This window comes from Colobus angolensis, unplaced genomic scaffold (assembly GCF_000951035.1).
Source record: "Colobus angolensis palliatus isolate OR3802 unplaced genomic scaffold, Cang.pa_1.0 Scaffold134, whole genome shotgun sequence".
Classification (NCBI taxonomy): Eukaryota; Metazoa; Chordata; class Mammalia; order Primates; family Cercopithecidae; genus Colobus; species Colobus angolensis.
The window spans coordinates 3973653-3989920 of record NW_012114422.1 but is presented as its reverse complement, the minus strand read 5'-3'; the positions used below and the strand labels follow the sequence as shown (position 1 = coordinate 3989920).

At 38.1% G+C, this 16268-nt stretch overlaps 1 protein-coding gene across 1 annotated transcript in view; it reads left to right on the top strand.

The window, feature by feature from the left end:
* Window positions 1-14467, top strand: part of LOC105506286 — a 72537-nt gene extending 58070 nt beyond the window's left edge. Inside the window, exon 5 of the mRNA XM_011934360.1 lies at window positions 14262-14467. Within this exon, the coding sequence (XP_011789750.1) occupies window positions 14262-14467 (206 nt within the window). The remainder of the gene's footprint in view (window positions 1-14261) is intronic.
* Window positions 14468-16268: the final 1801 nt, after the last annotated feature.

Below are 16268 nucleotides of genomic sequence, written 5' to 3'. Positions count from 1 at the left end.
TCCTGGCTAACATGGTGAAACCCCGTCTCTACTAAAAATACAGAAAATTAGCCAGGCGTGGTGGTGGGCGCCGGTAGTTCCAGCTACTCAGGAGGATGAGGCAGGAGAATGGCGTGAACCCGGGAGGCGGAGCTTGCAGTGAGGTAAGATTGTGCCACTGTGCTCCAGCCTGGGTGACAGAGCAAGACTTTTTAAAAAAAAAAAAAAAAAAAAAAAAAGGAAGAAAGAAAGAAAGATAATTAGTATAGGCCATATTTTCATGTTTCCCAGGAGTCTCATTTGACACTAGTCACCACCCTACCCCACCCTCCAGGTGGTTTTTATTCTGATAAAGTCCCAGTCTCTTCCCACTGACTAGAGCAGAAAATGCCTCCTAACCTGGTGCCCTCGCCACTGCTAGATACAGTCCTCATGCTCTGAAGCTTCCCTAACAGCTGCTAGGCTTCTCTGGCTCCAGAAGGAGACCTGTTATTTCAAGTTGACTGCTCCCTCTTTTTAGGGAACCCAAACCAAGTTTTCAAATGCACACCTGTGCTATCGTTGAGATCACACAGCATTCACCCATCACACTAGAAATCATATCCTTCAACTTTTCCCTGCTCAGTGTGGATTTTCTCTGGGCTCTGCCTCTTTACCAGCTGGCTCAGTCTTTATTCTTTTTGTGTGTGGGTGACCAGGCAGATAGGATCACTGTTAGAGACTGACCGAACTCAGAATTCTTAAGACCCTCTGGATCTTAGGCTACCTTTCTATTGATTCTGGAGTGTTTGTGAGGATTATATTTTCTTTAATGCTAATTATATTTTTATTTTTAAATTCAGAAGTAACAAAAACATATTTGTTATAAAATATACAAACACATATATGAGACTGGAGCTAGTCACATTTATATGATGTATTTTGTTTTGCTTTTTGCCAGAATGAAATCATGCTATATTGGTCTGTGATCCTTTCTGTTCATTAAGCAAGTATTTATTGAATACTTATTCTGTGCAAGGCAGTTTTCTAGTTGCTGAGCTAGAGCAATGAACACTACTGGCTCTTCCTGCCCTCAAGGAATGCATATTCCAGGCAGTACCTGCACCTGTCATTGCTTGTCAGCACAAGGAAGTCCCCCTCATTCATGGTAATGACAGCATGGCGTGTCACTCTACGGAGGACCATAATTTGTTCAACTATTCTTCTGGGGGTGAACATTTTGTCTATGAGACTAATTTTCATAATTTAGAATTTTGTATTATGAATGTCACTGTAATTAGACTATATTTTTTCTTTGACTCTGCTTTCTTCCTTTGTTCTTTTTTTAAAGAAGTAAATTCCATGATATAAATGTTATCTAAAGCAATTCTTTTTTTCAAAATAGAAAAAACTCAGATGTAGCAATTATATAAACTGTATGATGAATATTGCTTTTTATTTATTTATTTTTTCATTTTCATCCCTTACTCTATCTTAACCATTACCATTTTCAGATACTTACTGTGAAGAAAAATGGAAAGGAAAGGAAAAAATACTCACATTGCTACAAGACAGCTCACTTTAATTCAGATGCCTTTAAAGTGGTTTGTAGTTATTTTATTGTAAGTTTTTCAAGAGATTAAGAACTAGCTTCTTGGGGCTGAGCATGGTGGCTCATGCCTGTAATCCCAACACTTTGGGAGGCCGAGGCAGGCAGATCATCTGAAGTCAGGAGTTCAAGACCAACCTGGCCAACATGGCAAAACACCGACTTCACTAAAATTAACCAGGCATAGTGGCAGGTGCCTGTAATTCCAGCTATTCAGGAGGCTTAGGCAGGAGAATTGCTTGAACCCTGGAGGGGGAGGTTACAGTGAGCCGAGATCACGCCACTGCACTCCAGTCTAGGCGACAAGAGTGAAACTCTGTCTCAAAACAAGAAAAGAAATAACTTCGTGGGCTCTGTCTCTCTTTCTCTCTTCTTCCCTTCCTATCTTTCTAGTTCTCTTTCTTCTCCCTCTCCTTTATCTTCTCCTACCAAGGAAACTTAAAAAAGAAACTGAGCCTTTAAAAAGGCATGGCCTAGAAACTGCAAATAAACCCATAATGCTAAGGAGAGGGAAGGTCAGAAAGATTTGTAACATGCCTATTTTGGAAAGATCATAACTGTATGAAAGAAAAAATAAGATAAAGTTCTTCTGAAAGACAAATTCACCACCCCCATGCCAGGGCTCAGTTTTCTTCTGTCACCCTCTGTTTCCCGGTTTCATCACCAACTCCTCCCTCACCAGAACATCTAGGTAGATTCATTACTCATTCTACATTAAATATTTGGACCAAATATTTTCTCCTCCAGATTCCTTCTTCATGGGCTGCTAGTCCAAATCAAACAAACTGGTGCTTGGTAGAAACCAAGTACTCGGCCCATGTTCCAGAGAGAGAGCACGCAGTCGTCTGCAGAAATGGAGCTTACCTCACCTGGCCCTGCATCCTCCTTTACTGCCCAGGGCTTCACCAGAGTGACTTTTATGGGAGCACTCGAAGCTCCAAAATAGCTCAGAAATCCTGGGAATGTTTATCCGTGAAGTGATTATTTTGTCTCCAAGAAACAAGGAAGGCACTCAGTAAATAATTACTCCACTCTCCACTTTGCTTTTGTGGATGTAAGTTACATGTCTTAGTGTGAGGTGTTCATTTCAGTCACTCTGACAAGCTAATTTCCATTAGCACATACGCACTCCCCATCTATAAAGAAAAAAGAGCTCCCTTCCTTCTTTACAACTGCCCTTCATTTGCAAAAGACCCCCCATTTCTTTGCAACTGCCATCCTGTTTCTCTACTCCACTTCATGGCAAAACCTCTCCAAAATCCTGGCTCCACAATGTGTCCTGGCACGCACGTGAGTGACCACGTTGGCAAATCGAATATTCCCTTTGTCTGCCCTCATTTTCCTTGACCTCTGAGCAGCACTCAGCAGCACTCAGCATAATTGAACAAGCCCCCTCCTAGGAAAGATTTTCCTCCGTGGCTTCTGTGAACCGCTCTGCTGAGCGTTCCTCCTGCCTTTCAAGTCACCTTGTTGGCCTCTTCTCCTGTCCTCCCCGAGGGCTTGTATCCAGGCCTGTGTCTTTCAAAGTCTCACCTGAAGGGTGGTGATGCTCCAGACTTCCCCCCTGGGTCCCAGGCTCACTTATCCAAGTGCCTACTTGATATCTCCAAGGTCATGTTTAATTTGTGTCTCAAATGTAACATAGCAAAACCAGAATTCTTGATTTCACCCCCACACACTCATAAACGCATTTTTCTCCAATTCAGAAATGACTGCCATGTACCTACTTGTTTAGGAAAAAAACCTAGAAGACATTCGTAATCCTTTCCCATTTTCATTACTATAAATAAATGCTTTCAATTATTTTTCCAAATTTACCTCAAACATATCTACTTTTCTCAATTTTCACTACTACCACTTGAGTCAAGCCACTGTTACCTCTCATTTCTACTATGGTAGTGGCCTCCAAATGGGTTTATTTGCTTCGCTCCTTTCATTCTTAAAGGAGCCATGCAACATAGTGGTTAACAAAGAGGCTCTGATGTTAGCTTGTCTGGATTCATACTACAACTCTGTCACTTACTGATTATACGCTTGGGCAGGTGGCATAAACACTAGTGCTAGTTTTGTATGACCCCTGCCAATCAGGACGACAACAGTGCCTATCTCAGAGGGATATTAGATTAAGTTAGTTAAGATGTGTTTAAGAACAGTGTTTAGAAGTGAAGTAAAGTGTTTAGAACAGTGCTTGGTAGTTAATAGGCACTTAGTAAATATTAGCTAGATATATTATCACTGATTCAGTCTGTTCTCCATTATAAGCACAGGTTAAATTTTTGTTATCTCATGCGTAGTGCACACTGCAGTTTCTGTTGCACTTCCGATGAAAGTCAAGATTCCTGACCTAAAATTCTTCACTACTTGGGCTGCTGCATCCCTTTGCCCTCATCATCATTCTCTCCCCACCGCTCTTCCTCTTTTTGGTTTCCTTAGTGCACCATATTCCTGCCTATCTGAGAGCTTTTTGTACTTATTCTCTGTACCTGGAATTCTTTTCCTTGTTTTTTCTGCCTTTTGTGTCATTATTTCCTTCTCATTTTTTGGTTTAGGGTCAAATGACCTCTTCAGGAGCCTTGTATGACAATACATGTCATGAAGAAGCTTCCCACCTCCCACCTAGTCTACATAATATCATCGGGTATACTTCATTAACAGTAAATCCCAAATATCTTTTTTTTTTTTGAGATGGATGTCACTCTGTCTCCCAGACTGCAGTGCAGTGGCATGACCTCAGCTCACTGCAGCCTTGACCTCCTGGGTTTGAGAAGTCCTCCCACTTCAGTCTCCTACGCAGCTCAGACTGTAGACATGACCAGCTAACTTTAAATTTTTCTTTTTTGTAGATATGAGGGTCTCTGGCTGGGTGCAATGGCTCATGCCTATAATCCCAGGACTTTGAAAGGCCAAGGTGGAAGGATCACTTAAGCCCAGGAGTTGGAGACCAGCCTGGGCAACATAGTGAGATCCCACTTACAAAAAAAGAAAAAGAAAAAGAAAAAATTAGCTGGCTGTTGTGGCACACACCTTTGGTCCCAGTTACATGGGAGCCTGAGGTGGGAGAATCACCTGAGCCCAGAAGATGGGGGCTGCAGTGAGCCCTGATCGCTACACTCCAGCGTGGGTGACAGACTGAGACCCTGTCTCAGAAAAAAAAAAAAAGAGATGTGGTTTCCCTGCATTTCTCAGGCTGATCTCAAAGTCCTGGGCTCAAGCTATCCTCCCACCGTGGCCTCCCAAAGTGCTGGGATTACAGGCATGAGCTATCACTACCTCACCTGGCCCCAAAATATCTTTTTATGTATGTTTTTTAACTTATTAACTGTTTCTCCTCATCACTAGAATGTGAACTTGTTAAGAACAAGGATCTTAGTGTCTCACTCAGCATTACCTCCCTAATATCTGGAACAATACCTGACACACGTAGGGAATCAATAATTATTTGTAGAAAAAAATAAGTGGAGATGTATACATTCAACATCAGCCACTGGTTAGTGACATGTTGTATAATACTGAAGCAGATTTTAGAGCTCTGTAGATCTCTGAGTTCTCACTACAAAAAGATGCTAAAATTGGGTGAAGGAATAGAAAATCAAGGTTTGCTATTGAAAACCTGGAATTCAAAATTATCAAAATGGCACACATTTTATATGGCTACACGTGTTGAGGCAGGAATACTGGAAACAACTAGAAAGAGTTTCTTGCCTCCAATTTCTGTGGGCTGTTTATTATGGGATGAGTTCTTTCTAACAGCTTCCTTTGTCTGTTTTTAATTTGGGCATTCCCAGAATTGCTGATGTTTCCTCTTGGAACAAACATAAGTTGAAAACTTTAGAAAACAGCTAGCTTATGGTGGTGAGCAAACAGGCACTTTGTCAGACAAACCTGACTTTGAATCCTGAGTCAATTGCCCAGCAGCTCTGGGCCCATGAAATTTTTAACCTCTCTGAGCCTCCATTTTCCAACAGTAACATATTATTAAAATTATATGATAATAATTAATGTGTTTGCCACATGATAGGTACTTAATAAATGTTAGTCTTCTTGCCTTATAAATGCACTGAAAGGTTTGCGATAAGAATTTCACATGGTTTATATTAATCATGAGTTTAAGTTGTGACATTTTAACTATATCCATTAAACTATCTTCAAAAATGCTAGTATCTGGAGCAATAAGCATAATAAGAGCTATGTTAGTGTCTGACACATGGTAGATATTCAATAAATATTTGTTGAATGGATGAATAAGCAGTCAGTAAATGCTTCCATTGTTCATGAGAATCAACTAGATTTCCATATAGTTTAAAATAATGTTTCTTTAAACTAGCAATAACTTCCCCCCCCCAAAAAATTATGCAACTGAACATCGAACAGAATCAAACCATAAGTGAATGTTTCAAGACATTATGGCACAAAATCATATTTTCCTCCATTGATGTTATTTTTAAGTGTCTTCTGGAATTGTTTAGTTCAACATTTTTGAAAGCCAGTGGGCTCTGAGATCTACATTCAAAAAGGAGCCCGCAGTTTTAGAGATGCTTCTTGGACTTTGAAGAAATATTTTATTAATAGTTGTAATTTTTAGAACTTGGTGTTTTATTCTTACCTGTAATTGGTGTAAGAAGATTATTTTTGAGACTGGATCTTACTCGGACACCCAGGCTGGAGGGCAGTGGTGCAGTTGTGGCTCACTGCAACCTCCTCTGGGACTACAGGTATGCACCACTATGCCCAGCTAATTTTTGTATTTTTTGTAGAGACTAGGTTTCACCATGTTTCCTAGGCTGGTCTCAAACTCCTGGATTCAAGCGATCTGCCAGCCTCAGCTAGAAGATTTTAATAGGGACTTAGTCATCATAATTGCCACCAAATGTGTTTGATGGCACTGGTTTTTAGGCATTTTTGTTTAATTATCAGGAAAGTTTATGATACTCACATGCACACTTTGGGCAATCCAATATTTTGAAATATATAAATGAATTATGCAAAAAGTATTTATTGCTTTCAAATTTTCATCATAAAAGCATTGCAAAGTAATGTGGTAGACTTCCTTAAAATTACAATATTAATAATAAAGTTAGCATCTAACCCTCATACCACATTTTAAAATGGATTCCAGGCCGGGCGCGGTGGCTCAAGCCTGTAATCCCAGCACTTTGGGAGGCCGAGACGGGCGGATCACGAGGTCAGGAGATCGAGACCATCCTGGCTAACACGGGGAAACCCCGTCTCTACTAAAAATACCAAAAATAAAATAAAATAAAATAAAATGGATTCCAGATAGATTTAATTTAAATGAAAGTGAAACTGTAAATATCTAGGAGAAAGTATAGGCAAATATTTAATTGATCTTTAAATAATAAAAGAACACTCTAAGCATAAAAGTATTGGAAGAAATCACAATGAAACGTATGGAGAGATTTGACAGAATAGAGCAAGGTTTGAATGTCAAAAACATTATAAAGTCAAAAGCAAACAATATACAGTGAAATATGACAAAGGGTTGATGCTTTTAATATATAAAGAGTTCTTACAGATTGGTAAGAAAACCTGAACATCCAAACAGAAAAATTATCAAGGATTTGAACAATTCATAGAATAAATTTAAAAGGTCAATGAACATACAAAGACATTGAGCTTCACAAATAATTAAATACATGTAAATTAAGACATCAAAATTTTATTTTTAATTAACTTAAAAAATGAAAAGCAAATAATATTTAGTATTGGCAGGTATTTAATAAGTGGAGTTTGTTCATACAATAAGAGGAATATAAGTTGTCTCAAACTTCTTGGAAGTTTTAGTAATTGCATTAGACACATATTTTATGAGCTCATCAAAGATTTGACCAAGGATGTATCTATAAAATGTGTAGTAAAGCAATTTTAATAATAGTGAGAAAAATTAAAACAAACTAATACTTCCTACAGGAAGCACTGGTCTTTAAAAATGCTGTGTTTGGCTGGGAGCAGTGACTCACACCTGTAATCCCAGCATTTTGGGAGCCAAGGTGGGAGGACCACTTAAGTTCAGGAGTTTGAGACCAGCCTGTCCAACAAAGCAAGATTCTCTCTCTTAAAAAAATATATAAATAAAAATAAGCTGAACACAGTGACCTGAGCCTGTAGTCCCAGCTACTAGGGAGGCTGAGGTGGAATAATCGCATGAGCCAGGAATTGGAGTCTGTAATGAGATATGATTGTTCCACTGCACTCCAGCCTGGGCAACAGAGTGAGACTCTGTCTGAAAATAAACAAACACATTTTAAAAGTGATGTTTATGTCTATTTTAAATCAGTACTCCTTTAAGATAATGTTTTCCAGAAATCAAATAAAATATTTTGAAACTTTTAAAAAGCATACTCAAAAACAGAGAACAGTGTAGTGAACTCTCATGTGCTTATTACCCACTTATCTAGATCAAATGGTAGCAGGATATTCCTGTATTTGTTATGTCTCTTTTTTCTTTGTGGAAGCATTTTAAAGCAAATCTCCAGACATCATGTCATTTCTTGTCTACCAACATACCTCAGCATCATAACTTTTTTTTTTTTAAAAAAAGCACATTTTCTTACATAATCACAGTGCCCTTTTACTTTCTAACATGATTAACATAATTCCTTGGTATGACAGAGAATGATGAAATATCCCAGATTCTCTCAAAAGTGCCTATTTGCTTCCCTGTGGTATCATTTAACCCAGAAGTCAACAAACTTTTTCTATAAAGGGCCAGATAGCAAATATTTTTGATTTCGTTGGCTAGATAGCCTCTGTTGCAATTATTCAACTCTCTGCCATTGTAGTCTTGAAAGCCACCATAGACAATATATAAAGGATTGGGCATGGCTGTGTTCCAATAACAATTTATTTACAAAAACAGGCAGTGGACCAAATTTGCCCTGCAGGCTGCAGTTTGCCAATCTCTAATTTAACTCATTATTCTGTTTTCTATATATTTCATAAGGTGAACATTATTAGCTTTAAAGCCTTGATTGGATTTGGGGGCAATTGTGTGTTTGTGTGTGTCAAGAATTCTTCATAGGGAGTGCTGCATGCCTCATCTCACATCCCGTCAAAGGGGTTTTCCCACTGTTGGTGATGGGAAGAAGACTGAATGGGTACATTTGGGTAAGGCCTGATCCCTCCACTGTAAGCTTTCTATTAGACTTTGTCTAATGGTTTTATCTATTACAGTTGTTGCCTAAATCAATTATTTCACTCGAGGTTGCAGAATAGCAACTTTATATTTCTGTTATTCCATCTGCTTTCATTAACCAGAATGCTTTTGTAAGGACAAACTTTCCAATAACAATGAACGATTTCAGTTCTACTGAGATACAGTTTATATAGGAACACATTTTACAATAAAAATATATGCTAATTCTTTCCTTTTAATTGCCAATTTTCAATATAAAGAATTGGTCCTTGGATCATTTCCATTGATTTCCAGGAATTTGGGCATTTTGGGGGTGAAAGGGGCCTTTCTCTATCTCTGTAATGTGTTTTTTATATGACCATGAACTCAGATTTTTTATATATTCAGTGATTATCAGTCATTTGAATTTATTGTTCTTTTTGGTACTCAAATTATTTCATTGTTGACCAATGGGGCCTCCTTTGCGTTGGTTCCCGTTAGTCTTTAATAGCTTCTTTCTTTCTAGCCTAGCAAGTTCCAGGGAGAAATTTTCGATGACAGATAATGAAACTGTCTAAAATATATGTTGAAAATTTGATAAAACAAAAAGCAAACAGAAAATATTTTTCTGGGTAACACAATTATAGGAGAATAGTGTGTCTTTATTGTATTCTTTACTTCTTTATACTCTTCTGTACTTCAAATTTCACACAATGAGAATTATTGGTTTTATAATTAAAAAGTTAAGCTAAAATTTTAACAACCTCAACAGATTTAATTTAATTTAGCAAGTACATTTAAAATGAGATTCAAAGTATTTTTAAAGTACTTAGGCACATATTTTTCAGAATTATAAGTAATTGCATAATTATTAACTATATCCTATATTTCAAAGACCTTGTAATGTAAAGAGAGAGGAAATACAGATTTTTAACATCATTTTTTAACAACATCTAGGCTACAAAATTATAATAGTTGCTGGTTTTTCCCATCTATTTTTATAGAACTTAGCATGTTTTTTATTTTCTTGATGACAATTTGGAAACGATCCCATTCCACAGGCATATATTTTTAACAGTACTTTAGATAGCCCACAACCTCTGAGGTTCCTGGATCTGTGAGTAGTCTTTCTACTACCCTTAATCCTGTGTGTTCACCAATTTTAAGCAAATGAACAAGAACAACAACAAAAGAACCAATTTCTAATAAAATCAAGGAGGACATGTAAATTAGTCTCCTTTACTTAGAAGGTGATCATTTAGATGTGGCCTTGAGGAGGGTAATGTTTACCTGAGTTCCACCAGAGGCTATGCGGGACCCGTCTAAGGAGGATTTAAAATAGCAGCCCCTGGAAGGAAATTGCCCCATATTTTCAAATGGATCACACTGTATAAAGCATGTAAAGTGGTCCCATATTTTTTAAGTAAAGTTATACTTACCTCGAATAATGGAGAAAGAAATGTAAAAACTCAACTCTGTAAGAGGGGTGTGCACGTGTGTGTGCGCGTGCGCACACATGCCTGTGATGTAAATTCTTCTCTCTCTAATAGACCAACAGTCTTCTACATCTTCCTCCCTAAAACCTTGGAGCAAAGCTTCCCTATGGCAAAACCAGACTAAAGTGTTCATAGTTTTGCCAGCCATTCTTCTGGAAATTTGAAACATCCTGCACTTCGGGGACAGATTATTCAGTATTTCTGCAATTTCCTGCCTAGAAAGAGTTATCTCACATTAGAAATCTTATATCATTCATATAAAGAAATCTATAATTTCTTTATACTAACATAACTTATAAAAGCTAAAATTATAAATCTCTCTTTATAGATCTGTAGATGGTACAGGAAAATTCAGCAGTCAGCAGCAGGAAACAGAAGACACATTCACACAGTTTTACTGAAGCAGGTTTAATAAATAAATCTCTTTAATATGTGCTTGGTCCACATGTAGCTTAGTATGGTAAGATTAGATATAAACAACCAAAGAACATCAGCTTGGCTTTACTATTCTTAGAATCTCAAAGTAAATGTGGCCAGGCACGCTGCCTCACACCTATAATCCCAGCACTTTGAGAGGCTGAGGCAGGTGGATCACTTGAGGCCAGGAGTTCAAGGCCAGCCTGGCCAACATGGAGAAACCGCATCTCTACTAAAAATACAAAAATTAGCTGAGTGTGGTGGCACACGCTTGTAATCTCAGCTACTCGGGAGGCTGAGGCAGGAGAATCACTTGAACCGAGGAGGTGGAAGCTGCAGTGAGCCAAGATCACACCACTGTACTCCAGCCTAGTTGACAGAGTGAGACTGTCTTAAAAAAACCAAATAGATAGATAGATAGATAGATAGATAGATAGATAGATAGATAGATAGATAGATAGATAGAATAGATAGCTAGGTGGTAGATAGATACTCAAATTATTTCATTGTTTAATGAAGCAGAAGTCATTTAAGTCTTGAAAAAAAATCTCAGATAAATTGGAACTAAGAATATTTTTCATAGAATTTTGAAAAGGAGTGTTATCTTCATTTGAACTGGTGGTCAGCTTGCAACTGGCCATGAAGAGGAAGAGAGGAGGAGGGAGAGCAGAGAAGGAGCCCTAAACAAGACTTGTAAAGATAACTTCTTCCGTGTTGCACAAAAATACCTCAGATTACTCCCTAGCACATGAAGCCCTGTGCCTTTGCTGGGGTCTTACTTCACATAGTTCAAGTGTGCCCTCTGTAGCAGGAAAATTCATGGCCCTGACCTTTCTGAAACTAGATTCCTTTGTTAGTGTCGGGTGCACAAAACAGGCAAATGCCCCAGGCTTCTCGCATAACCCACAGATTTTCTTGGATATGGATTAACTTTATCAGACTTGCCAGTTTACAAGAACTGTGCATTGTGAGTGACATGTACCCAGATCCTTTTGGCTTATTTATAAACTCCACCAGGATGGGGCCTGGGTACAGTGCCTGTGGGCTGGCTCAGTGCCAGGACTTGATACATATTCATTTAACCAATGGAAGACCATGTCTTATATTCCTATTATTCCACCCTACATACACCATATGAAGCATAAGAGTAGAAAGTTAAGAGATTTTTTGTAGTAATTTAAATCCTGTAAAATGGATCCAAAGTTCAGGATTTATTTAGGTTTTAATCTTCTCCTTCCCTGCTTCTGGAGATCCTGGCTGTAAATACTGATGACAGGTGAGGTATCACACACCAGGGTAAAAGTTGCTACTACCTCTTCCACACTGCCACCACTCTAAATAATTTCAGTCCTCAAATTTTAACCAGACCCCAGCACTTAATCCTTGAAAGGACTAGCACTGAAAACATGGTGCACACACATTCTTTCTCATTTAACTGCAGAAAATGTAATAGAACCGAAGGTACAATTTTGACAGCATTTCTCAATGCTGGAAATTGTTTAATTTTATCCCTGTGAGTCTGAGAGTTTTCAGGAAAACTGAGTTTTTTAGGGTAGACACTCTGAAGCATAGATTTTTATTTTGTGGGGACATCTCTCTTTCAAAAGAAGTGATTTATGGAACTGATTCATAAGGAAATAATGTTAAAGACAACAGGGAATGTTGAATGATTAGATTTCATTCATTTATCTGCTTTGGGATAGGAATTAAGAAAGGCTCTCCTGAGACGTTGTGCAGACCTGTTGTGCCTTGTAAAATTGCTGGAATCTGTGTCTGAGTAATTAACAGCTTTGCACCTTTAAAAAGGAGCTCAAATATCTTTGGGATGAAGCCTGGGGTGTGTGAGTGTAAGGGAAAGGCAAGGGCAGTGAATGATGAAAGAACTGAGCAACAGCCACCAAGAACGGTTCTCATTACCCTGTCATTCAGGGCCAGAGTTTCTTCAGGAGTTCAGGAAGAATGCAGCATGTTTAAAAGAGCCCAAAGACTGCAGGCATGAGCAGCACACTGAAAACCATTCACTTCCAGAAACAGACCACAGAGGTCCTGCATTTGCTAATACACCGAAAAGTCAAAACACTATTATCAAGAGAAATAAGTCATTTTATTAGTGCCAAGTTCACACTGTTCCAGAAATTGGGATATTTTGTAATTGAAAAATGAAATAAAGTCCAAAAAATGAAGTAATGGTAATTCTTTCTTTAGATGGATTCTAGCAATCAGCATGTTTTATTCAGGCCTAATTCTGTTTCTATCTTTATTCAAGCTGTAGAGTTTTAAGATAGCCGTTGGTAGATGGCATGTTATTTTAGCTCCCTTAATATTCACAAGATGTCTGAAAAGTTATAAGTACTAAATGTCTTTATGTGTTGTTTTGTCTAATGAGTTACTAAAGTAACCCTGGTGTCAAAACATCTTCATATAATAAAGATTGTTTAGTAATGTAAATTTACCACTAATTGATCAGTTTGAGTAGATGTGCTTTTAAGTAATATTGATTTGACTTTGAGGTCCAATTCAGTTCTGCTCATTAAAATACAAATGAATTAACCAACCATCATAAGTACTTTAATAAATATGGAAAGCATTTCTAGGAGTCAGCAGTATGACTTTCCTGTTTCAATAATAAGCATCTACACAGGTCACTTCCTATCATGCATATTAACTTAATATAATCACCCTGGTAATAATCTGTTACTTGAAAGTTAGAGGAACGTTTCTAATCTGAATATCATTTTCATCTTACCAGTTTACTCCAGACAGCAATATATCTGATTTATGTATTTTTGGTTGTGTGTGTATGATAAAACAGGATCACTTCACCCTGCTTCTTTGAACCCTGAAGTCAGATGACTTATCTTTCAAACTCTGTTAACCAACTGATAGGTCAAGTGATCCAAAACTGGATGTGGTCAATAATATTCAAGTAACTTTATCTTCCAGACATAAACTCTGAAGAGTTCACCCTAAAGATCCTAGTTGTTCTGGTGAACTTCTTATTGCTAAACACTTCCAAAAATCTATGGACACATATGACCCAAAAACACACTATATAAAGTGTTGAAACAGATATGACTTTCTGTTTGACAAAATGAGTGTTACAGAAATATTTGTGTCAAAAAGCTTACAGGGGGGTGGGCGTGGTGGCTCATACTTGTAATGCCAGCACTTTGGGAGGCCGAGGCAGGTGGATCGCTTGAGGCCAGGAGTTTGAGACCAGCCTGGCCAACATAGTGAAACCCTGTCTGTACTAAAATACACACAAAAAAATACCCGGGCCTAGTGGCATACATCTGTAATCCCAGCTACGTAGGAGGCTGAGGCACAAGAATTGCTTGAACCTGGGATGCAGAGGTTGCAATGAACTGAGATCGCACCACTGCACTTCAGCCTGGATGACACAGCGAGACTGTCTGGAAAAAAAAAAAAAGGTTTTGCATGAAAATATGGAAAAATGAAGGAGCGTCATGAAGGGAGAGTCCCCACAGCAGTTAACCTGGGCTTCATAAGCAGAGTGGATGTGTGCGAGAGCATGTGAGTGTGTGTGTGTGTGTGTGTGTGTGTGTGTGTGTGGCGCACCACATGGCTTCTCATCGCCATCATTGATTTCCTCCTCATCAATTAACACCTATTGATTCCTGTCTTCTAGATGACACAGGCTGTCCTAGCAGCCAGTCAGTGTCTCCTGTGAAGACACCCTCAGATACTGGAAACAGCCCCATTGGCTTTTGCCCTGGAAGTGATGAAGACTTCACCAGAAAGAAATGCACGATTGGAATGGTTGGTGAAGGAAGCATTCAGTCCTCTCGACATAAGAAGGAATCAAAGTCAGGCCTTGTGAAACCAGGTCAGTGAATTTACTCGCCATGCTTTCATCAGAACAATGTGATGGGAGAAGTTTCACGTTTGAAACTAGACACCTGTATATCGAGTTGGGGATCACTAATACTGCACCCCGCATCCAAAGCATCATTTTGAAAGGAGGCAGGGTAGAAAGTGGACTATTGTCTGAAATGGTTTTTAATAACTGAGTAACTGTAGTGACCTACAGTGACATGTGTATTCATTATAAAGAGTTTTTTTATAAAAAGAAATAAAAGTTGAAGAAATATAAGCTAGGTGTTTTAACAAACATTTAAACTATATGAGCAATTCTGGATTCAACTATGCTAAGCAATTAGTTAGTGCTATCATAAGTGACTACAAACTGTGAAGAGAACAGGTTATCTCGATGCAAATCTCTGTAGAACTGGGCATTATCTTGATGCAAATATGTAGAGCTGGGCATACTTGCTAACTTAGTTATAGTCTTTTCTTTTAGAGATTTAAATATGAATATGATATGTATATACACACATAAATGTTCAATAATTATAAAATATTAGAAGCTATAAGATGAAATGAAGGTCATTACTGCAGTGAATGAAATGCCAGCAGCATGAGAAAAGGTCAATTCTCAGAATCTGTACTGTGTAAATGAATAATTTGTGTCTCAGAAATATACATGCAGTAAATAAACAAAGATAGTTTTAGAGAAGCTGAAGTGATAACTTTAAAGTAAAAGGATGTGTTCATCGTCATTGGGAGGTACCCTCTATATTGCATTATTCTCTTTAACGGTCACAGTTATGCTATCCGTATTTACGAGCTGAAAAGACAGATTACTGGCTTGCATGAGTCCTCGTTTCTTATATTTGTCTTCTGAGTTTTTTTTTTTTTGGTGCTGATGTTATTGTGCAAGGAGCTACAGATGGTTTATTTTGATGGGGCCGAGGCCTGGCCCTGTGTCCTCTTCCATAGGATGCTAACATCTCTTTCTGCTTCTGTTCTTCCTGAGTCGTTGATGTACGCAATACATCATAATTAATTATTCTTCATCTTGCTTTTGTCAACCAAAGATTAGGTCTTTTTGTCACCAAGGAAAACTTAAACTGTGAAAAAGAAATCCTCTGTTTCCTAGTGGTGCCTGATAAACGTTAGTCGTAATGAATTCGTTAATAGTCTCCCACTTTGGAATAACATGTAAAAGAAAAGGAATGCTACACAATGAAGAAGGAAAGACAGCCTATAAATGAGAAAGATGGGGATGATACAAAGGGTGTTGAGTACCCTTGATATTTAAGAAAGAGACAGTGAGTTAAAGAATGTCATGAAATTTTAGTCAATAAATAAAACAATTACCTTGTGTACCCAAGGGCCAGGACTGTCTCCCTTAGCTCAACTGCCTTTTTGAAAAATTGAGATATGATTCATATACCATAAAACTCACCCTATAAAGTGTACAATTTAATAGTTTTTAGTCTATTCAAACTGTTGTGCAAATACCACCATTTACTAATTCTAAAAAGTTTGTATCACTCCCAAAAAGAAACCCCAAGTCCATCAGCACTCTGTTTCCCCTTTCCCCAGTCCCTGAAAAGCACTAACCTACTCTCTGCCTCTATTTGCCGACTGTCAACATCTCAAACAAATGGAATTATACAATATGTGGGCTTTTGTACATGGCTTCTTTCCCTTAGAATAATGTTTACAATGTTCACCCATGTAGTGTGCATCAGTACTTCATACGTTTTTATATTGTTTTATTTTATTTTTTGAGACAGAGTCTCACTCTGTTGCCCAGACGAGTGCAGTGGCACGATCTCGGCTCACTGCA